This window comes from Anolis sagrei, chromosome 3 (genome assembly GCF_037176765.1).
Source record: "Anolis sagrei isolate rAnoSag1 chromosome 3, rAnoSag1.mat, whole genome shotgun sequence".
Lineage (NCBI taxonomy): Eukaryota > Metazoa > Chordata > Lepidosauria > Squamata > Dactyloidae > Anolis > Anolis sagrei.
This window is the reverse complement of record NC_090023.1, coordinates 166,491,250-166,515,401: the sequence shown is the minus strand read 5'-3', so window position 1 is coordinate 166,515,401 and position 24,152 is coordinate 166,491,250. Positions and strand designations below refer to the sequence as shown.

Below are 24,152 nucleotides of genomic sequence, written 5' to 3'. Positions count from 1 at the left end.
TATATGTTTCACATATACTTTATACACACAATAGCTTGAAGGTTATTTTCTACTACGTTTTAAATGATTATGTGTGAGTACATTGAAATATGAGAAAGCAAAGGTGTCAGTATTTCAGTAATCCATGTAGACAATTCAATCTTTTTTACTATTTTGGATTTCAGAATTACAGTTAAGGGATGCTCAACCACCTCCAGTTTTTATCCCCACTCCATTTTTTTTTTTTTGCAATCTGCGTAGCTCTCAGAGGATTCCAGAGGTAGAAAAATGGTCCCAAGATCCACTTTATATGCCCACCACAATATATAGGGACAAAACACCTAGTAACTTGGCATCTATCTATCTATCTATCTATCTATCTATCTATCTATCTATCTATCTATCTCCAAGGCAGACTCTGAAAAAATGACCACATTTGGATGATATCAATATCAATCTAGGAAACAGGAGTGGAATAAGAACACGATTTTATGATCCTTGAGGGTTATATAGTTATGGGAAATAGTTATAGGAAGATGCTAATTCAAGTCAGCTACAGTTCGGAGAAATGAAGTGCCACAAAAGCCAATAATATATCATCTTGGATTCTGTGCCAAAAGTTGATAGTTTTAAAGAGCACTATAAAAGCGTGCTGTTTGATTGTACTCATTGTGCTGTTTCAATTAAAATCAAATAACTTTGAGATAAATGAATATTTTAGCAGAACAGATGCTCTTATTTCCATCTGTTAATGTTAATTTTAAGGTGTGGAAATGCTTAATAGAACATTTATTTTCAAATCCAAATTCAATTTGGTTTTGGAATTATGTCTGTTCCAAAATCAATAGGCAGCATTACTTATTTACCATAGTGATTGTGCTAAGTTATGCTGACATGGTGCTGAAATACCCAGTTCCTGGAAATCTTGACACTATGTCTTATTTAATTTTTTAAAAACAAAAGCCTGATGTCGTTATCTTCATTAAGGGTGTGAACAAGGCACTTGTCACTGGAGAGTTCAGAAATCATTGCTGCAATCATTTTAAGAGCACAGCCACTTACATGTAATATGACCTAAATCAATACTAAATCTTCTTCACTTGATGTTGCTTCATCAAAATCTCTCCCTTTTCTCTTTTCTTCCTTAGTGAAAAATGTGCCAACATTACATGATGGAGAGGTAGTTTGCACAGAACCATCTAGCAACTATTGTAACTATGATCTATTGTATAATATACTTTTTAGGAATTTGTTAGATCCTCCAGGGTTACTCTATGGGAATTTCTAGTCAAAGCATACCATAAAATCACCAGGAGGACCTAGCAAATTTCTAGAGAGTACATGTTTTGTTAGATAGGTGTAGATGAAACCTGGTTACTTTATTCACAATAGGTCTACTGAACAACAAATGCCCCCATCACAATAATACCATGGAGGGCTGGGAATTTCTTAACATCTGGCAGACCATATCACAAGCACTTGATATGTTTCATTTAGCTCAATGGATCTCTAAGTTTGCTGAAATATGTTACATATTTTTTACCAACTTGCTGGAAACTGCAGTATGCTTCTAACTGTTCTATAAACTTTCAGATAACTTAATGCTGATTCTAAAATAAGAGATGTGTCTCTCATTTTGAATGATTGTTTAAGAACCTGTGTGCAATCTTAGTTCAGACCATCAAAACCTTGGGAATATGAAAGTTACATTCTGCTTTATCATAATCCATTGTAATAAAGGTAGCAACCTCTTGAAGGTCAACATAATTGTTTCTAGCTTCTGCTTATATGATTGTTACTACTACTATTGCTGCTACTATTATTGCTCAAATTGTGGAAAAGTTTCTTTTTTGAAGTATAGTTTCCAGAGTCCTTCAAAATAATTTTAACTATGATCTGGTCAGATTCTCTAGGGATGTGGTTGAGTTCAAATGGTTAAACTGAAGTCATTAAAAATGCGAAACAAAGCTCCCATTGTGGTGACATCTAGAAACCTGGTTTTAAGAGACTGTGCAGAAATCGTACTTTGGAGCCAGTCATTGAGGTATTTGTTCTTACTAAGACAATACAAAACCAATGTATCTGGACCTTTAAAGTTAGCAAAGTGTTAAATTGTGGAATGTAGAATAATCAAAAAAGAGCATCACTTCAAAGAAGTTTTCTTATCTATTTTGGCATACAAAAGGGGGCAAAAATATTTATTTTATAATCTGGTCTTTTGTAATGTCCATAATTAATAGGTTACTTAGTTTCTACATGGAAAAATGTAGAAAAATATGATAAAAAAGAATGGGCCACTAAATATTAATTTCTTAAGGAAAAGAAAATTCAGTATATTTATAATAGTTTGGGACTTATATTATGTCAAAGAACAAATTAAGTTGTGAAGCCTTCTCTTTTAAAGATGCACGTTGTCTCTGACTGAAATGGTGCCCAGTCATGTTTATTCAAATTTGAAGACAAAAAAAAAAAAAAAAAACATTACAGCAGGTTGGGGTAAACCTGCTCTTGTTTTGGAGGCGCCATTCCTTCTATCTTTAAGAAGTCTGGATTGGCAGTTTCAAATACCAAGTGTATTTGAACATATTAAAAGAGGCACCTTTGAAATAGATATTAATATAGCATATACTGGATGTTTTGTTGTCCTGTTAAAGGAAACTACATCGTTCGGAGATTGTAGTAGCTGTTACTTTGTTCAGTGTATCAAATTGTTCTATATAATCATTAGCATTTTAAAAAGAGGACACATTAAACCTATCCAGTTAATATTAATTATAAATGCTTTTATATGTGTATAGAGATCAAAGTTATAATCTTTTCAGTGGGTACTCTCAGAATTTTTGGTTATTTCCACTGCATTCATTCCTGATCCCAAACTGATTTTGTAAAAGGAACTAGCCATATTACTCAGAACTGCTATACTATGTGTGCTGGCAGTACCAACTGTTAGCCAGAAATTCCTGGTTTTAAATCCGATCTAATGTTTTTACTTATTGAGATGGAGAACCATGCCTGTTTTAGAAATACTCAGAGAGACCATGGTTAAAATCTCAACTTGGCCATGGAACAAATCTTGCCAAGAGAACGTTGTCATATGTTAGCAATGTCATTGGGATGTGCTATCTTAAAATGTATTTCAGAGATGCCAAAATCATACATTTAGGAAGCTAGGTAGGGGGGGTTGGTTATCCCAAAGGTGGCAAACTATTAGATATTTAATGGCAACCTTTATTGGGATGTTCTGTCTAACTGATATTCCCAAATCACTTAAACAACTTTAAACAAAGTGTCTGATATTCTCCCATACTGGTCATTTTGTGCTACTGCTTGCTATTTAGCCTGTTTGGGAGTGATGCAGTCTTACAGACAATGCTTTAGATGGGCTTTGCAATAGCAACACAGAAATCCTGCAACAACCCAGAATGACAGCATCTTAAATTGTTATCTTGCATTTGGTTGCTAAGCACTCCATTTCCTGAATAGTTAGAAGCTGAGGGCAACTGAAAGGTTTAGGTTTCTTCAGATTAAAGAACATTGAGGATGCAGGCTTCTCTCTCTCTTTCTCTCTCTCTCTGTACACATCCTCAAATAGCAGAGTAGAAACAAACAGAACAATACTACTGACATGGACTGTACTCATACCCTGTTCCAATCAGTGGCTCATTTCTGTAGACAGTAGGAATGCTCCTGTTCCTTGCACACAACATTCTACCCAATCTGAAACACATACACACATGGATCACAATTGCAAATCATCTGCTCTGCTCCCCACCTGGCTGGTCAAAAAAACCACAGCAGATGGCCGTCCATGTAGAAATTCACCATTCCATTTATGTATACGTATTTAAGTTTTTGTCCCAAACCTTTCTAAAAGGGACCTTTTACAGTCCGGGGCACGTTTGTGTGCAAGTCTGTGTGTGAGGGAGAGAGTGTTGCAGATTTTGAGAATATACCTTTGCTTTTTCACTCAATAACTTTGATTTAGGCAAAGTCTGGTGTCTGTTTTTAATGCACACATACAATTATCTGTTGCGGGGGTGGGGGGGTGGCTGAAACTGCTGATCCTGAACCAGATTTCAGATCCCTGAAGCTATTCAGGAAATTTCCAATCCAGAATCAAGTGTCTACCAACATATAAAAATCATTGGATAACATCTGTCCAACTATTCATTTCCAATCTGACCTGCCTCACAAGTTTGTATGAGGAGAACTAGCTATGCTGTTTTGAGCTCACTGGAGGAAAGGCAAAATATAAATGTAAGAAGTCAATCAATCAATTGTTGACTTTTTTCTTTAGATTTAAATTTGTTACACACTTTAATCTTCCACTTGATAATTCTAACAGCCTAAGAGATTCCCCAGCAACACACCCACCGTAATTAAGGACTATTAGTGATCTTTTGTCAAATGCTGGACAACGCTGTTTCACAGCGGTAGGGCTATTCATGTTAATCTATATGTAATATTTTATGTCATTGCTATCAATAGCTGCATGTTAAATGGAACCTCCATCTTCAGCTATAGTATACTCTGAGTACCATGTACGAGGATGAATGCCAGGAAAAGGTCATCACCCTTGTGTCTTTTGTGGATGACATTCAAAGCAGGTGACTGGCTGCTTTTGGGAACAGACCTATTAGCCAGATCTTGATATGATCCATCACATTCTTTTTTAACTGAGTGTGGAAATGTTCCTTTTTTGGACCAGAGCTGCCTAGGTTCCTTCAACCACTGTAAGATTCTGGACACATCTGCTTGAGTCAGAAAGCAGACCTGAGCTAACAGTATATAAGTGTAGTATACTATAAGGTGGAAGTGGAATCTGAAAGAGAGAGAGAGAGAGATCACCACTGCAGCCAAAGCAAATCAGAAAATGAAATTTGGAGGAAAGCAGAATACCCTAGGAAATGTTGTCAGTATATATATACCTTTTGGTTTTAAATGATGACTGATGCCCCAAAGCCATGTTTGGAATCTAGCATGACAACATTACTTCCGAAACACCGATTTAATGTTAACTCAGAGGAAAATAAGCCATTTATTGTGAGTCATCAGAAAAACAATCCCTCTTCATGTAAATGTTCCAGCTCGTTCATAGAAGAACAAGTGACATTAGGCTGAAGACAGTAATAAACTGCCACAATTTTACGTTTCTCTCAGGCCTCTAATATAGTGACTCATTCATTTGAGAGTTAATTTGCATCTTTGTTATATGACAGCCAGTGTTTGATTGGCAACAGGAGTTTATCAGCTCTCATCTTGGCTGATGTAGCTGGACAATTGCCTGACTTGGAGCAATAAATTCACCCCTTGGAGCATTAAAAAAGGAACATCTAATAATAAGGAATACCACACATTCAGGTCATTGTGAAGAAATCAGTAATTCCCAAATTGAACATTTTTATCTGTTCAATCAATTTAAACATAATTAGAATTCTCTTCTACACATGCCAATAGCAAAAGGAGATATTTTGGCCTACATACAGTGACTAGTCCCAACTAGAACAGACCCACTGAACTGCGTCCTGAATGATTAATCAACACATATGTAAATCCAGTTAATTCATTAGGCTTGCTCCAGTTGCAACTAACAATTCAATTTTAGCCTGGATCTTTAAAAGGAAATATCAAATTTATGAGAGTAAGCTGGTCTTGTTACCTATTTGATCTCTGTATATTCAGAGTCCATTGCAGTGTGGGTAGGAATTCATTCATATTTTTTTTCAAATTATAATCCGGCCCTCCAACAGTTTGAGGGATTTTGACCCGGCCCTCTGTTTAAAAAGTTTGAGGACCCCTGGTATACACTATTGCACTGGAATAAGACAATAATCATTAAATCATTCCAGAAATACATCCTGAATCCCATTAAATGTATGTCAGGCATTGCTTTATATAAACATTATGATGCCATTTTTACAAATGCTATTCTCTAATAATCAATATTGGGTAGTAATCTGGATTTCCAAGGTCATAAAACCAGTCACTTAGCAACTTAGGGTGAATGTTGAAGATATCAGTGTGCATTTTCTTTTGATATTATTATTGGTATAGTTCACAACTATTTTATTTTTAATCTGTAATGAAGTATTTGCTATCATAATTGCTGTAAGCAGCTAAATTGTTTTACGCAGAGCTCTTTGTAGTTTGGTGAAAACTGCTACTGTTGTCCCTTTAAAGGGATTATGAAAATGAAGTGTATTATGTTTATTTATTTTTCTGCATAATGAAAAGATAAATGATCAGATTTGGGAGATAAAAAGGAACTCACATTTACTTTCTATTTTAAACATGAAAGGTTTGTTTTTTGCCCCCAAATGATTAATGGATTTACTTTTGCAGATAGTGAAGCAGTCTTCAAAACCTGAAAACATCTATTCTCCTATGTAAAGACTGCATCCACTTCAATTAAAAATTTACAGGTACTGTTTAGCAATCCATTAGTTCTCCATTTTATTAGCAAACGTACGCTTATCTGCTCACTGTCTGTAAAATGTATATAATCCAAAGCCACACTTACAATGGTCTCTCCTGTTCTTTTCCAGTATCTCTGTAAAAGGCAATTCTAAACACATTTACTTGGGAGTACACTTTAACAATCAGTGGGATGCATGTCCAATAAATGTCTTCTGAACTGGGATGTCAGCATATGAATATTTACAAGAACGTTTCCACCATATGTTAAATAAAGCTAGGACTGAATTCCAGCCAGACGTTTAAAATCCCTTACTGACTCCAAGGAAATGTAACAAAATTTCACTTCAAATGAAATGCTAGCAAAATGAGGATATCCCCATTTAGTCAGGAACATCTTTTCTTCCTTGAAGAACAGGAATGTCTTATGAAAAAGAAAACATAAAAAAGAGAGACGAGAATGTAGACTATCTAAATCAGATACAATTACAGCAGTAGACAAATTGTATATTAAAATTCAGTCCAAGAGAAGACTTCAGTTTAACAGTTTTCTAAAACAGAAAAATATATTCATTATTTATCCCCTAAAAACTAAAAACTGCATTGAATACATCTATCATTGGGGAGTCTCCCAGTGAAAGAATAGCAATATGGATCAGTAGTACAGCTTTTCCGGTTGATCCTGCTTGCTCAATGTAGAGCTGTCAGCTTTCATCTTCTCCCCTAAAATAGCTCTATATTTTAGTTGTAGCCACTGGTTGGAAAAACAATTATCTGTTACAAGTGACTACAGTCTCAGATCAGTTATCAGACCAATATATGATTTGTAATGGCCACACTTAGGAATCCAAACCAGGATGGTTGATGTTTCAGACTAAAATGATCAAGGGTCTGGAGAACAAGCCCTATGAGGAGCGGCTTAAGGAGCTGGGCATGTTTAGCATGAAGAAGAGAAGGATGAGAGGAGATATGATAGCCATGTATCAGGCCCGTAGCCAGGATTTCGTTTCGGGGGGGGGGGGGCTGAATTTTTTTTCAGGGGGGGTTTCGGGGGGGCTGAGTTTCGGGGGGGGGCTGAGTCTGAGTGAAAGAGGGTCTAGCCTAGCAAACCTTTTGTATCATTACCCCAATACCCCCATGCATATGGGATATATTGAGTATGGTGATCAGATCATGATATGAATAAACATAACAGTTTAAATAATGCACCAGTAAGGCCTTTTCGTGAACCACCATGAAAATTTCGGGGGGGGGGGGGGGAAGCCCCTCGACCCCCCCCCCTGGCTACATGCCTGCCATGTATAAATATGTGAGAGGAAGCCACAGGGAGGAGGGAGCAAGCTTATTTACTGCTTCCATGGAGACTAGGACATGGAACAATGGCTTCAAACTACAAGAGAGGAGATTCCATCTGAACATTAGGAAGAACTTCCTGACTGTGAGAGCCATTCAGCAGTGGAACTCTCTGCCCTGGAGTGTGGTGGAGGCTCCTTCTTTGGAAGTTTTTAAACAGAGGCTGGATGGCCATCTGCAGTGGTGATTTGAATGCAATATTCCTGCTTCTTGGCAGGGGGTTGGACTGGATGGCCCATGAGGTCTCTTCCAACTCTTTGATTCTATGATTCTATGAATGTCAGTGTTTTTGAAATTTCATTTTCTAAGTTCAGTCTTTGTGTAGAAGGCCCTGGGGGCAGGACAACGGTCCATACTTTCATTTGGCAATTTGTACCAAACAACAATTAGCAGTTATGAATCACTGGCTGGTCACATCTTATAGTCATTTCATACATTAGACCAAACCAGGGTTCAATTAGTGTATCTGAACTTTACCTATTTGTTTTTCATATTTTAGTGTAAAATCGTAACACCTTAAGACTGCAATCAAATGTTCAACATACTTCAAAAGCAAGACCCATTGAACTCTTAGAAATACATACTGAAGTATATACTAAGGAAAATCTACCCTGAACATAATTTTACAAACTCCTATATATTTGATCATGATTTTCCTAATTATCACAGAAAGGTTTAAGGCACAACTGACAAAATAGATATTACAAATGAAGAGAACAATAGGCATTGTTCTAAGAGGTGAACACTAGGATGGCTACATTTTAGCTTAAATTAATTTCAGCTTTCATGCTCCTCTGTTATTTCATTGTGGTGTAGATGAAACCCAGATTACCGTTTGGTGAACAAAGTTAAAAAGAAAGAGTGAGAGAGTGAAGCAACCTATATCTACATCTTTTTTTTCTTTTTTGCATTGAACTGTGGCAGGAAATGCACAAACTAATCTGAGCATCATGGGAAAGGGAAATATTTCCAGTGACGATCGTTTTATGTCAAATGGGTTTTATTAGAGATGCCATCTCTATATGCCATATTAAAGGAGCTCTTTCTTCTCATTTCAAGATCTTAATCATAGTTTGTTGCTCCAATATTTTATTGGTTTGGGATACATGCTGTAAAATCCACAACCATCAAATTTCCCCATGAGCTAAAAATAAAGCGGCCATGTCAGATATAGTTAGTTGATAAAAAGCGTCAGTTCCTCCCTCCTGCCTCCCCTCCATTACTTTATACTCTGGATAACTTCCTGTTTATATGGCACTCTGACCCTTTTCTAATAAAGATCTTTTACCACTCACAGGAAGAAAAGATAGTGCACCAAGCGATTTCCTAATGGACAATGCTGACTACTTCGGAAAGCATTTAATATGTTTCCCATATTCAGAATGAACAGATGTCAGGGACCATGCCAAGTGAAATTGTGTTTTATGCAATCTTGGATTGTTGTACAGGAATAGCCCTTTCTGAACATGGGAAAAAATTACAGACCCAACCAATTTCCTTGACAGGGAAGAGTTACACATGTTTTCCACTCAGATGTTTTTTTTAAACAACAAATTTACAGTTTTGCCAAACCTGGAACTAATTGGAGCTGCGTCCAAAAAAAGAAAAAGGAGGAGGGGAGAGCGTATGACTAAAGTCTTTGTATGCACACTACATGATAGCTTCCTTTGTGTGAGTGTTTTTATAACAATAACAACAACAACAACATCCAATACAGGGAAAAGTTAGATTGCAATTTTTCCATTTATGTTACTTAAACACTTACTGTTTCATATCCTCCCAGTTTTTGAGCAGCTTGAAACATAGTCCAAAGGTTAACTGTTAGAGGGACAATAAGTATTTAGATAAGCATTGCATTAACCAACTTCTTTCAAAAAATGCAAATAAAACATTTTTTTCTTTTACAATGAAGCAAAAAGATTACAATCACATACCAATAGAAAAACAACACAATTTGCAAATAACATTTACATAATTCAGACAGCAAACACTGGCTTTGCACATACACTATTTCTTTTCTTAAAAGGGAAACGTTCCATTGAGATGCAGTTAGAAATATAAAGGAAGTTGTTATCACTGAGGTGAAAACATTTCCAGAATAACAAATGAACATAAGCCTTGGTTTATATGGTTTTTAGGTAAACTAACATATTTATTATTAAAAATGGAGGCGTTGTTTTTCCTTAATGTGCTCTAATTGAAGTAGAAATAACTGGGAGTGTGTGCACAAAGCAGTCATTGATTAAACAACTGTTCATTGCCATTTAGATGAGAGATTTTGGCTGGGATCCAGAGATGCTCTTTCACATGAGGAAAAAGATTTCAATTTGTGTGGAGCAAGGTAGCTTTTCCCATGCATGGAACCTAAAAGGTAGGGAAAATCAAGTCCAGGCTATATCCAGGTATGCTAGACAACTCCCATCTCCTCCAGCCAGCACAGCCCTTCCATCTTGGCTGGGATGAAGGTAGTAGCAGTACAACATGTCTGGAAAGGGTAATCCATGTGTGGATGGGAGCTCCTATAAGCCCAGCAGGAAATTCTGGGTCCTAGCTCTCTCACCAAACCTAGCTTTTATGGTTCTGCACTCTTCAATTTTTTTCTTTACATAAGTAACAAGACGTGGTACCGTTAGAATCAAGCTGGTGCTGTGTGCACACATGGCAATTTGTTCTATTGATCTGTGTGCAGGGTACATGGCCTCTAAATAATTCATGTACTTTAGACTATATAATGTATGTGAACATGCGGCTCAAAATGTAAGGTGCCTATAGGAAACACCTTCTAAGCATCATCAATTTATCTTCTTTTGAGATCTTTAAAATATATCATTGAAACTTTATTTTGATGGGCAAAATCCTAGAAGGCATATTGAGAGGTACATCACTTATTTTGCTCTCACTTGTGAAAATGAAAAATGAGAAATGTTTTCTCTCTGCAAGAAAATGTGAGACATTTTTGTGTGTTTTTTTACTTATTTTGGAACTTGTTCTACAAAAAATTGTGTTTTGTTATACAAAAAAGTGGTTTTGCTTAAAATACCACAAGATATTTTTGTTCAAAAATCAAGGTTTTTTTTTGGTATTCCTAGGGAAAAAAACCCTCACCTTTTATTGTCAAATATGGTTGAATAGTTTCATTACAATTGTTTGATGGAATGCCTTGACACACTGACCCTCCATATTTGAGTACAGGGACATTTGCAAATGTAGTTTACATACTTAAGGCCTCCTCTACAATGCCATATAATCCAGATTATCAAATCAGATACTCCATATTATCTGCTGTGAACTGAATGAGTCTACACTGCCATAAAATACAGTTCAAAGCAGATCATCTGGATTTTATACAGCTCTGTAGAAGGGGCCCTACATGTGTTCATTTTACCTACATAATAGAAACTCCCGTTGAACCTTAGCAACTCCTATCAGCTGTAAAGGATTATAGGAACTCTAGTTCCAAACTTTTTGAAGGCTAAGGGTACCCACCATGGAATAAAATAAAATACAATGCCAGTCCATCCACTTATCTGGCATTTTCAAAAGCGGAGAGATTTTTTTTCTACTCTACAGCCCTTGTGCTCTAATTTGAATTTGTATTTTAGTTGAATTTGCTCAAAGGCAAACTCGTACCATGACTACCATCAGGCCCGTAGCCAGGATTTTGTTTCGGGGGGGGGGGGGGGGGGGAAATTCAGGTTTTTTTGGGGGGGGCTGAGTTTCGGGGGGGGGGGCTGAGTCTGAGTGAAAGAGGGTCTAGCCTAGCAAACCTTTTGTATCATTACCCCAATACCCCCATGCATATGGGATATATTGATTGTGGTGATCAGATCATTATATGAATAAATATAACAGTTTAAATAATGCACCAGTAAGGCCTTTTCGCGAACCACCATGAGAATTTCGGGGGGGGGGGGGGCTGAAGCCCCTCAAGCCCCCCCCCCCCCCCGGCTACATGCCTGACTACCATATAAATAAAGAGACGGAAAGACAGAAAGATAAATTGGGAAAGCAACATATCATACCATTGCCGCCTTTCCACCATAATGGAAATGAAGATAACATGGTACAATGGTTGGAACACTGCACTGGGATTTGGGAGAGCTATCTTAGACCCTGTCTACACTGCATATAATTCAGTTTCTGAATCCAGATTATCTGATTTGGGCTGGATTATATGGCAATGCAGGTTTATATAATTCCATTCAAAGGAGATAATCAGGATTCAGAAAATGGATTATATGGCAGTGTAGCTTCTGCCTTAGAAAGTAGCCAGATGATACAATGTTGTTGTAGCGATAAAGGAGAGGGAAGGAATCCATCTGTGATATGTTGAAATCATTGGGGGAAAGGCAAGCTATAAATGAATATAATAATGAATATTTTATATTCATTCATAAAGGCAAGCTATAAATAATAATAATAATGAATATTTTTTTAAAAAAATTCACTCAATGCCTCTCATTATATTTCTAGAAATATCATATTTTTTTAAAAAAGAATCGGAAACTTCTAATTCTGTTGTTGATGAAGGTAATTTGAAAAAGACAATAAATATATCTTTAAACCTCCTGAAGGAGAAGAAAACTTGGGGATTTTCTACTGGGGGAGAAAACAGTGGCAGATAGGAAGGCACTCCAAAGGGTCACCACTTCTGCACAACGAATCTTTGGCTATGCCGAACTCTGTAGTTTGGCACTGATGTGGCACTGGGGACTGTGTGGTGGTGGTGGGGGTGTGGAGGGATGGGTGAGTTGTTCTGTGGTATGTGCAGGGGAAGGCATGTGATTTCATTGTGCAATAGCACAACCACAAAGCTATTCTGTTCTATATTATGACAACTACTTTGTTCTTTTCATGTCATCTGGACTTGCCTACCTCGTGTTTCCAGTGTTACTGTTTTCCCTTCTATTATCCCGACTGCTCTATTTTGCATTTAAGCTTAGACTGGAATATAACTATGTCTACTACTGCTGATGCTGAAGGGAATATTTAATGAAGTAAATCTGACGGACATTATTGGATTGGCGGGCTTATGGACTTTTTGGTTAAAATATACAAAACACATTTAAGCACTCAGAGTGCTCAGTTTTATAGACATTTCAGAATGGTAGCTAAAATCTGCCCATTAAAAATAGTGTCTTATATGTGTGATAAAGAAAGATGTAAACCAGTCCTGCTACATATCTTAGTATTGCTTGATTATAATAACACACACTAAATATATAATGTAGGCAGTGAGAAAAATCTTTTAACATGATTGTACTTTACTGCAAGAGATTTATTTACTTAGATATGGAGGATTTATGTTTTATTGATTTTATTGTTTATGGAATTTTAAGGATTTTATATGCTTTTAACTGTTTATATTATTGTGGCATCGAATTGTGCCGGGTTTGTAAACCACCCTGAGTCGCCCTCGGGCTGAGAAGGCGGTATAGAAATATAGTAAATAAATAAATAAATAAATATTTACTCTTTAAAACATGTTTACATTGTTTTCATTCAATCTGTTGCTTTACTTTTCCTATCTTTTTTCTATTACAGTGAGTGATACACAGATGTCTAGGAATAAATCCCATTTAACTGAAAAAGCTTACTTCTGAGTAGACTCATTGAAGGTCAAGACTGCACTGCAAGTTTTAAATAAAGAGGTAAAACTACTACTTTTCAAAGCATGTTTATAGTGCTGTGTAATAAGAAATATGCATAATTCAGTATAGGTTTGACCGCCTTTTGCCCCCTTCTACCCTATCTTACTGAGTAATTGCATCACAATACTATGGGCAGCTCCTTTTATTGCCCTGCTGGAATTGGCTCTAAATATTATATATATTACAGTGTTAGCTAGTGAGTAGCACTCATTATTGAACCAGTGAGCACAGCAAAGACATGTCCGTACCATATACATGTTTACTAACAAGTAATTGTGCTGTCTAAAATTATTCTTTTGAATCAGTGCAGTCTTTACAAATGTCAAGGCAGACAAACACTGTAAGTAATGCCAGCCATTTTACGAACAATTAAGTTACTCTTGAGTAATCTTCCCCTAAAGCATATGCAGCACTTAAAATATTTGCAGGACTAGTTAGATAGTGTGGCATATTAATGAATATCAAGCAATCTAGTGTGTCTCAGCTCAATGTTGAAGAATGAGCTCATCTGAAAACTGGTTAATTGAGATCCAATAGATTTCTCCTTCACCACAACCACTCCCTGCTTTGTGAAATGTGTTCCTTTATTACAGACATGAAACCAAAAAAATACATTTAATTAAATACAGGCACACAGCTCAAAACATTCAAAATGAAAAGCCTCACTGAACTTTGTACTCTCCTCTTAGCTATCAAGAGCTTTGCTCAGGCCTTGATGTAATCTGAATCAAATGCATAATGCAACAAAGCTGTTCATAGTACATTAATTTTACTTCTATTTCAAGCAGCTGGTTTTTCAGGCAAACATTGTAATCATTCTGGAGTTATATAAGTTTTTAATGGCTGCTAGAGGTCTGTTGCAATCAGTCAATTGCTATTAGGTATGTAAATTGTTATGTAAAACATACAGGTTTGACATTTCTCATCAAAATAACACACGGCTTTAATCTGTAGCAATAGGTTTGGGTAGGTAATATTTCCAGGTAAGGCATTCTCCCTTTAGAATAATTTAAATACCTTACAGATATTAAAAACACAGCCTTGTATATCGTTTGCAGTGTTCATTCTTTCATGCTTATGCAGAATTTAATTACTGTGCATGTTCTCTATCAATTATTGCATTATAAACAGTGACACTCAGAAGTGCTCATTCCAAAGCATTTTTATTGCTCTCTCTGTTTAAATAAGCTGTGTCTACTTTTATATTCAGTTAATTATGATCTGTGGACCCTGTGACCTCCCATTTTTAATTTCTAGCCATCTTAAATTCTTCCCTTAATATCTGTGCCATTTCTTTTTTCTCCTCTCAAGTAACATCTGGGTAAAATAAAACGATGCCTTATTATAATTCAAAGAAAAAGATTAGCTGCAGGGTAGTAAGGGAGGGAAAAAGCAGAAACCTTATAAACATGTCTATTTCTGGTCACTGGCTGAGTATTTCAAAACTATAACACTGCCTTCCTATACTCAGAAGTAAGTTCAATGGGGTTTACTCTTAGGCAATTGCATATATGATTGCAGAAAATGCCCAGAAGGGAGATATACTGCAACACTCTGGATGAAAAATGCATATGGGTGGTTATGAATACAATCATAAAAATTCTGGCTTGACGCAAGACACACACCCAGTATACCTCTTGTCTCTCTGTGTGTATGTGTGTTTGTGTATTTTGCTGTGTCTTAATCTCTGGGATCCAATGAGGTACAGGTTCTGCCTAAAGAAGCCTCAGTTTTGTGTTTCTCAAATAATATCTTCCTCACTCCCTTCACATCCATGTCGTAAGGCAAAGCACTGAATATAAAAGACATGGGGAGGTGGTGTGTGCTGCTGAAATATTTTTAAAAGCCCAAAATCCCACCAGGCATGCCAAAGGCCTTGAACAGGGCTAAATCTTTGGCTGCCAGTGATTAGCATAAAATTTAAGAACAGAGTGATACACTAGGCCACATAAGTTCACGAAGTTTTCCTACTGAATCAAACCCAGGTACCAATTTGTTCTAACGTGTCAAACAAAATTGCATTGAAAATTCTACTTACTTTGCTTAAAACCGAGGTAGGGTATCCGTTCAATTGGTGTTTTTCTTTCTTTCATGTATTTATAAAGTGCCACAAGGAATGCCTGTTCATCTGCTTGGAATTCATTGCCTGCAGAAGCCTTGGATTTATTCTCATTTGAGCCCTTTTTACAGTTGCTGTTGTTATTTTTGGTTTTGGGCAAAGGCAATTTAGCCTCACATTTTATCTGAAAGAAAAGAGGCAATGCCAGGTTAGATCAGGAACACTGTCTGATCCAGCTTTCATTCCTATTTCAGAGATAAAACCCCTCTGACCTATCCTCTTTTTCTCAGAAGGTCAAGCTGTATATTTTCTTGTTCTTTGTTTAGCATTAAAGCTTTTTCTTTGCACTTTAGTCACAATATCCCCCAGTTGTCAAATATAGACAGACTTGCAACACAAAGAGAGGAGATATGAGCTCTACAGTTTGTTTGAGATACAGACACACAGATTCTCCCCTTCTACGTGGCCACCACTCTGTCAGTGCACCAATAAGTGTCCTGCACACTACCATACCTTTAGATTTTAAAGTGACCCATCCCCACACACTTCAAAAAGATCTCAGTATGAATGAGCAAGCAGAGAGGTGGCCAGCCAAGTCCACACATTTCACCAGCAGGTATTGCTTTGCTCATGGGGTGCATTCAAACACTGATTGGGTTGCATAGTAGCACAGCACTGTTTGGAGAACAAGTGAGCCCTAAGTTAAGCTATTGTCTTCAGGAGTGACATTGGATATTATTCTACCACCCAACATTGAGATCATATTCAGATGCTCTTTGGCAGCATCCTATGTTGAGCCAGCCCTCGTGAAGTAGTCAATGTTCAAGAGCAGAGGGAAAGGGCAGTGTGCTAGCACAGCTGTGCTAGGAGATTTGAATTTCTTTTTCTTGCATGAATCTATTCAAGCTATGCTTTTTTGCAATCAGGTGGCTTCCCCAGGTTGCAATCATAGGGCCAACAACCTATCAATCATCGTTAGAGCCTTTAGATCCTCCCCTTTCCCCAGGTTTTGGAGGGAAAAGGGGACTTTTCATTCAGTCTCACAGTTTGAAGCCTTACAGTAGGACGTGTGGGTTTTTCTCTACCCCACCTGTAAAAAGCTTTGCTTCTTACAGCTCAATCGGGGGTCAAAGAAATAGATCTACAACCAGCTTTTGCTGGGGAAAAAGGAAAACCTCTACAGCTTTGCTGGGGAGTAAAGTTACAGTTCCACAGCTTTGCTAGAGGAATACAGCCAGCCTTTGCTGGGCAAATAAATAGTTCCTACAGCCTTCATGGAGAAACTAAAAGGACACCAGCTTGGCAGAACTGCAGCAACCATTGCCTGGTAAGGGACCACTCGGGCTATCCATAACACAGCTTGGCGCCGGGAGTTGGGGCCTCACGCCAGCAGGGTTAAGAAAGATTGCTCAAGGAGGGGTCATGAGGTTTCCCTAAAGAGGAAAGGAACAGTTCATCAAGCAGTTGCCTGTCCCCTGTCGGCAGATCGAGAAAGCTACCAGTTTATATGGCATTTTATTCATTTGTTCGAAGATTTAAGCCTTAATAAAGAACTTTGTTGGACTTATTTTGAGCCTCTACAGAACTTTGTTTTGAGAAACCTGTAGGACCCTTAGCCGAGGCACCCCGGCATCCCATTGGGCATACAGAAAGCACGTCCTATAAACAGACGTTGTCATAGGCCCAGCGTGTGACAGCACAGGCAGGCTTAGCATTCATTCCAAGAGGAATTCCCAAGAACATGACTTTCCTACCAATCATTTCTATGGTAGAAACCTAAAAATCCTCACTGATATTAGAAGGCCAGGTCTCAAACAGCAGAAACTTCATGGGAAAAATAGTTCAGAGGAGGATTATACAAACATGGTGCAGAAAAGACAACATCTATTTCCTGTATTACCCTAAGAAAAACGCACTTATATAGCAATAAAAAATGGCAATATGCAAGATTTTTTTAATACACAGCTTACATTTGTAACAGAAAAGATGATACAACTGTACACATTTCAACAGAAACAAAACATGTCCAACTGTTCTATCAGATATATTTATAAAACTATTATCCAATTATATATGCCCTCTTTCTGAACTTATTTTGGTTTGCGGGATTACCAATAAAGGAAATGTGGAATGCTAACTTTTTCACTTTTAAAAAAGACTAGCGGTCCCCTGCCATGCGTTGCTGTGGCCCAGTCTGGTGATCTGGAAAATAAAGTAACGAGAAAGTGTTGGTTTCTAATATATGTAATGTCTTTATGTTTGTGGGTAAACAGTATTTCTTGCATGTTGATGTGGAGATTGTCTGGTTTGCCTACTCTGGAACATGCAACATATCATTGTCCTTCTTTAGGGGTCCCTTTCAAATCTTTGATACTGCATCTGTCATATACATATATGTGTGTGTCTGAATGGCTGGATGGCCCTTTGTCAGGAGGGCTTTGATTATGTTTTCTTGCCCTGGTGAAGGGAGTTGGACTGGATGGCTTTAAGGCAGCATTTCTCAACCTGGGAAGTCAAGACCGCGGGGGGGGGGGGGTCAGAAGGGTCACCAAAGACCAACAGAAAACACAGTATTTTCTGTTGGTCATGAGGGTTCTGTTTGGGATATTCGGCCCAATTCCATCATTGGTGGAGTTTGGAATTGTCTTTGATTGTAGGTGAACTATACATCCTAGTAACTACAACTCCCAAATATCAAGGTGTATTTCCCCCAAACTCCATCTGTGTTTATATTTCGGCATATTGAGTATTCATGCCAAGTTTGGTCAAGATCCATCATTGTTTGAGTCCACAGTGCTCTCTAGATGTAGGTGAACTACAACTCTAAAACTCAAGGTCAATGCCCACCAAACCCTTCTAGTGTTTTCTGTTGGTCATGGGAGTCCTGTGTGCCAAGTTCGGTTCAATTCCATCGTTGGGGGAGTTCAGAATGCTCTTTGATTATAGGTGAACTATAAATCCCAGCAACTACAACTCCCAAATGACAAAATTATAATTTTTGAGTTATGGTCACTCCTTGTGTTGTGTGGCATTTTGTTGCCAAATTTCGTGTGATTTCGTTCATTGGTTCTTTTGTTTTTAAGGTACTCATTATGCACAAAGCATTTATAGATAGATAGATAGATAGATAGATAGATAGATAGATAGATAGAAAGTGATCCTATACATTCTTGTGTATAAAGCTTTCATCAAACTAAACTTAAGTAAATGTTAAACCTGCACAATGCACTGATACTAAAAAAATAAATTCATAATTTATAATTCATCATTAGTGTGGTATTATTTGTAATCAGATACTCTGGTTACTATTTGAATACTTCTGGATATGCCTTCTTAAAAATGATGGCTATGTAATGAAATGAACAGCCCCAGGCCACACTATGACATTTGTTGCGACTAGTCATTGCACCTTAACCATTTTCCTGCCCCCCATGAACTAGCCTCGGCCCAGCCCTCCTAAATTGCCTGGCCCATTCTGAAATTCTGGCCCTAACAGGTTATTTTGCATGGAAGAATATTGGGGGATTGGTCTTTTAATTTGTATTTTATGCCTATGTGTTTGTATTTTATGCCTATGTTTTAGCTTACTTTGTAAGTTTTTGGTGTACTTTGCCTACATGGAAACCACACTGAGTTCCCTAGGGGAGATGGAGTGGTATATAAAGTATTATTATTATTATTATTATTATTATTATTATTATTATTTTACTGACACAGAAGCACAGTATGTCACAGCAAATGAGATTTATATGCTGGATTTCGTATCACAAAATCACAAGTCGAATGCTTCCCAAGCGTCTAGGACTGTGTGATGTATTTTCAAATGATGCGCACAGATCCAAGTCAGGTGGCCTTTTGCAGTTGACAGATCGTGATTTTGTCATTGTTGATTGTTTCCAAATGCCAGCTGAGGTCTTTTGGCACGGCACCCAGTGAGCCAATGACCACTGGGACCACCTGTACTGGTTTATGCCAGAGTCTTTGCAGTTTGATTTTGAGGTCTTGATAGCGGCTGAGTTTTTCCTGTTGTATTTCCTCAATATGACTGTCACCCAGTATGGTGACATCAATAATCCAGACTTTTTTCTTTTCCACAATCGTGTATTGTGTTCCAAAACTTTGTCAGTCTGGATTCGAAAGTCCCACAGTATTTTTGCATGTTCATTTTCCATGACCTTTGCGGGTTTATGATCCCACCAATTCTTTACTACTGGCAGGTGGTACTTATGACATAAGTTCCAGTGAATCATCTGGGCCACAGAGTTGTGTCTTTGTTTGTAGTCTGTCTGTGCGATTTTCTTGCAACAGCTGAGGAGATGGTCCATGGTTTCATCAGCTTTCTTGCACAGTCTGCATTTTGGGTCATCTGTTGATTTTTCAGTACTGGCCTTAATTGCATTTGTTCTGATGGCTTGCTCCTGGGCGGCAAGAATCAGGTCTTCTTCTGTCTCCTTCTTCAGTGTTCCATTCATGAACCATAACCAGGTCTTCTCCTTGTCAACTTTTCCTTCAATCTTCTCAAGGAACTGCCCATGCAAGGCTCCCTTGTGCCAGCTGTCAGCTCTGGTTTGGAGTGCAGTTTTCTTTGTCTGTTGTGCTTTGAGAAGTTTCCAATTATGGACTTCAATTATTATTATTATTATTATTATTATTATTATTATTTTAAATAAAGGTTTCCTGTACAGTAACATTTTGGGGATGTAGATCGGAAAGAATCCAAGGTATATCCTCCATCCATCCAAAATGGAAACTAGAAGACATGATTAGGAAACCCTCTTTTAAAAATAACAACCACATTTTCTTACTTTCCAGATTTTGTGGCAGCATTAGAATATGACAAAAGCACAAAGCAAGGAAATAAAGTTAGGCCCCTTTTTGGCTGTATTTTTTCACAAAGTGTGTGACTTAATATTTATCTTGCAGCTCTTAATCTTTGCATAATTTTCACCGCATATGAAGAAATCTATGTCTGGGAGGAAGGACTCACACAGTTTCTTCTCCATGAAATGAGTTCTGTGTAGCTACTTTGTACCACAGATCTGTGCAGACTTCACTAATTTCAGTAACTGCATCAACACTTAGATCCCCAGGTTGACACACCTCCAACAGCTTTAAGATTGCAATTCTAAAACTCATTTGCTGGGAAGGAATAAAATCAATATTAATTGCTTCAAAGCACAGCTGAGTGGTTAAAAGCTTTTGTCATACCTCAGTAGCAAAATAGTTGTTTTGCATGCATGGCATTACTAGTTCAGCCTCCTGCATCACCTGTTAAAATGATTTCTGGCATGAGGACTGGTAAAGGGGAGCCCAGATAGCAACTGCCAGTGAGAATAACCAATATATTGCTAGATGAGCCATTAAGCTTCCAGACAAGAGTTTTGTTTTTTTTTAAAAAAAATCATGAAATCCTGGAGTTTTGTGGATGGTGTGCTTGATGATGTATGTTCTCTTGCCTCTGCTTAATTCCATATTTCCCACTGGGTTTTTGTGGAAAAGCTGCCCAATGACTTTTGAATGCTGGCTCCAAAAGTGCTGGCACTTCATTTGGAAAGTGCATTTAGTGTATACTAAATACAAGAGTCAAATTAGACAATACATTTGTAACACAATTTTGAGAGAGGTGCTCCTTCCAGTGGTGAAAGATATCCATTTAACCTTGTGTACTTAACATGCTTAGTTTTATAAATGGTCACTGAAAAGTAAAAACTAGTTTATTTTGGAAGCCTAGTTGCTGAGGAAAATCCTGATATATCCAGTTAAAAGTGTTTCATATAAGAAAACTAGCAAAAAGAGAATAATCGTCAGAAGGTTGCTCAATAAACCATACAGAAATACAGTACACATCTCCCCTAAGACTCAGTATCAGTTTCTTAAAAGTCTTCCAAAACTTTGGCTTTGATGTATCTGATCCTTCAGAAGAATTCATAATTATGTTCAACATTTTGTGTTGGCTGCTGTCTTAAAAGAGTGTGACTCTTTTTCTTACATCTGAGGAAAACAATAGTAGAACATACAGGCAACATATTATTTAATCTGAAGCAGTTATCTCCCTGTAACTTACAATTATTTTCCCCTACATTGTTGCAAAATGGAGTTTTTAAGACTAAAATGGATAAATCCTGCACGATTAAACAAGACATTTGCAGCAACCTTTAAATTTCCTTCAGAACTCTTAATGGTAAGTTATCTAGCTTCTCTTTTTGATATAAAATATAAACTAATCTTACAAATGTGATTTCTATTTAACCTTATATTTACGAAATTTATTTCCAAAGGCATAACCCTTGGGAAGAGCAAAGACCCTTAGTAGGAGCAACAGATTCATCTTATGAGTTACTGGGATCCACAAGTACTACACTTAAGCCTTTGGAATAATAAAACACAGCAGTGTTATCAGTTCCTCAAAAGGCTTTCCCAGCTGGAATTTATTCAGACCCTACTGAAACCAAACCAAATGCCTTTGTCTATTAAGTAATAAAGTCCACACAATTGTTTGCTCACAGATAAAGGTAAACAGGCTGAATGAAACTGCAGTCCTAATAGCTTAAACAGCCTTTTGTTCAATTATGTCTTAAAATACACCATTTATCATCAGAGCTTGCATGGTTATGCAGGATTCAGTTGAAGTTGAGAATGAAATGCTAAAGATTCTTTAAAAGTCTTCTGTGATCTCATAATTTGGATTCCAACAACAGAAGTTCAAATTGGTGGTTTGTCAAGAACTGTCAACCAACACCTATATTCCAAGGTGGAGTAGTCTAATGCTGAAAGAGCTGGCAGGTGGAAACAGCATTTGAATGTGTGATTCGAACAGCCTAGTGATTTACAGCACTTGCAGTCCTGCCTTCATATAGACAAAAGTATCCAACAATGTGGAGTTTACACCCAGTTTGTATGCATTTTGCTTCTAGCCCACTTTTGAAGATGCAGAGCTGTGCCCTTGTGGAGGAGTCTAAGCTTGTCAACATTTGGATTATCAATACAAATTGAGGAAGTCATAAGGAGGAGGGAGCAAGCTTGTTTTTTGCTGCCCTGGAGACTAGGACGCAGAACAATGGCTTCAAACTACAAGAAAGGAGATTCCGTCTGAACATTAGGAAGAACTTCCTGACTGTGAGAGCCGTTCAGCAGTGGAACTCTCTGCCCTGGAGTGTGGTGGAAGCTGCTTCTTTGGAAGCTTTTAAACAGAGGCTAGATGGCCATCTGTCAGGGGTGCTTTGAATGCAATATTCCTGTTTCTTGGCAGGGGGTTGGACTGGATGGCCCATGAGGTCTCTTCCAACTCTATGATTCTATGAATACATCAGTGTTAAATGCTTAACTATTTAAATGTTAAAATGCCAAATAAAGTTAACTCGTTCATATTGAAAAATTGAGAAACTGAAATCAATCATTCATTTGTTAAACCATTTAACTTACGATTATTATTTCAAATTATTTAAAGAAGCCAGAAACATGGTAGCATGAAGAGAATTAACTCAGCAAATCATTTGGAATTAGTGGCAACACATTCTTTTTCGGAAGAAAACATTCCTGGCTTTGAAAAGGGCCCACTTTATACCATAGGCTTTCTGTTTGGTGGAAGGAAAGTTCACACTGTTCTTTCCATGGCATTTTTTGCAACTACAGTGCATGAACTAAACCCAATGAGGTCAATTTTGACATGATTATTGGGGCGCAATTGGATATAGCTTCACGATTCACTCAAAGGCATTAAAATGGAAGTTCTGGTGCTCTGTCCAGAGACTATTGAATGATGCTATTTATTCATTAATTTCATTTTTATTGTATTTTACTGGGTAGTTTGCAAGCAGAAATTCTATATATAGAGGATGAGAACCTTCAAAAACCCAGACAGACAGGAGAAAATACAACAAAAAAAAATAGATCTAAACAGAATCTCACAGTTCTCACAAAAACTTATATAAAAAAAGAAAAGGAGTGAAAAAGAGAAAAAGCTTCATAAGGCGCACTCATAGGGGGCAGGGATTCTACAAGTTTGATGTAAAAGATAACTTTCCAAACTCTGCTTTTGGACAGAAGGAAGTAGAGCTTGAAAAGTTACCCTTTACGCCAAAAATCCCATAACTCTCAACCAGCATGGCCATTCAGGCCATGAATTCAGGGAGTTGTATTCCCAAAATGTAACCTTTTTGAGTTCTATAAAAAAGGTTCTGTTACTGAATATAGCAACCTTCACATCCAGTGATGGCGGCCTGGTGGAAACAGACACTTCCTCAGATAAAGCATAGGAAGATGAAAGGAAACAAACATGTGTTGGCTTCTGGTTTCTGAGAACTCTTAGGCAAGGCATCTTCATTAGGTGTTCTGACTTTCTTTCTCGTGTTCATTTGCTGCTATTCTTCCTCATCCTTCTATTCATCATCACTGTTTGCTCAATGGGCAGAAAACTACCAAGCAAGGAAACAAGCAGTGTGATCTGGTCATTCAGAGTCAATGGTTAATATGCAGAACTCACACTGCAGGTCCAATCATGTATGTCAAAATCAATGGGTGACATTGTGCCAGCTCCACTATCTTCCAGCCTGACTACCTCATATGGTTATGAGGATAAAGTGAGGGTGGGGGGAGGAGACTCACATACACCATCTTGAGCTCACTGCAAGAAAGTCAGGATGTATTTCTAAGTAATATCAATCAGTGGCTCCAACTTCTTGCCATCATAAGGCAAG

At 37.5% G+C, this 24,152-nt stretch overlaps 1 protein-coding gene and 1 long non-coding RNA gene across 7 annotated transcripts in view; one reads left to right on the top strand and one right to left on the bottom strand.

Moving 5' to 3' along the window:
* Positions 1–24,152, bottom strand: part of ARID5B (AT-rich interaction domain 5B) — a 330,077-nt gene that overhangs the window by 37,539 nt on the left and 268,386 nt on the right. For 4 of the 5 annotated variants that reach the window (XR_010909490.1, XM_067465661.1, XM_060768940.2 and 1 more), the window contains 2 exons: positions 15,436–15,640; positions 9,512–9,564 (listed from right to left, as the gene is read on the bottom strand). Coding sequence is in view for 4 of the 5 variants with exons in the window: in XM_067465661.1 (XP_067321762.1) it covers positions 9,512–9,564; positions 15,436–15,640 (258 nt within the window). In the remaining variant the exon portion in view is untranslated. The remainder of the gene's footprint in view (positions 1–9,511; positions 9,565–15,435; positions 15,641–24,152) is intronic. The other variant, XM_067465662.1, reaches the window with a different exon arrangement.
* Positions 1–24,152, top strand: part of LOC137096492 (uncharacterized) — a 94,738-nt gene that overhangs the window by 66,377 nt on the left and 4,209 nt on the right. The window contains exons 1-2 of one of the 2 annotated variants that reach the window (XR_010909492.1): positions 6,327–6,401; positions 13,291–13,397. This is a non-coding gene — a long non-coding RNA (uncharacterized lncRNA). Of the gene's footprint in view, positions 1–6,326; positions 6,402–13,290; positions 13,398–24,152 lie in introns of those variants that run through there. The other variant, XR_010909491.1, reaches the window with a different exon arrangement.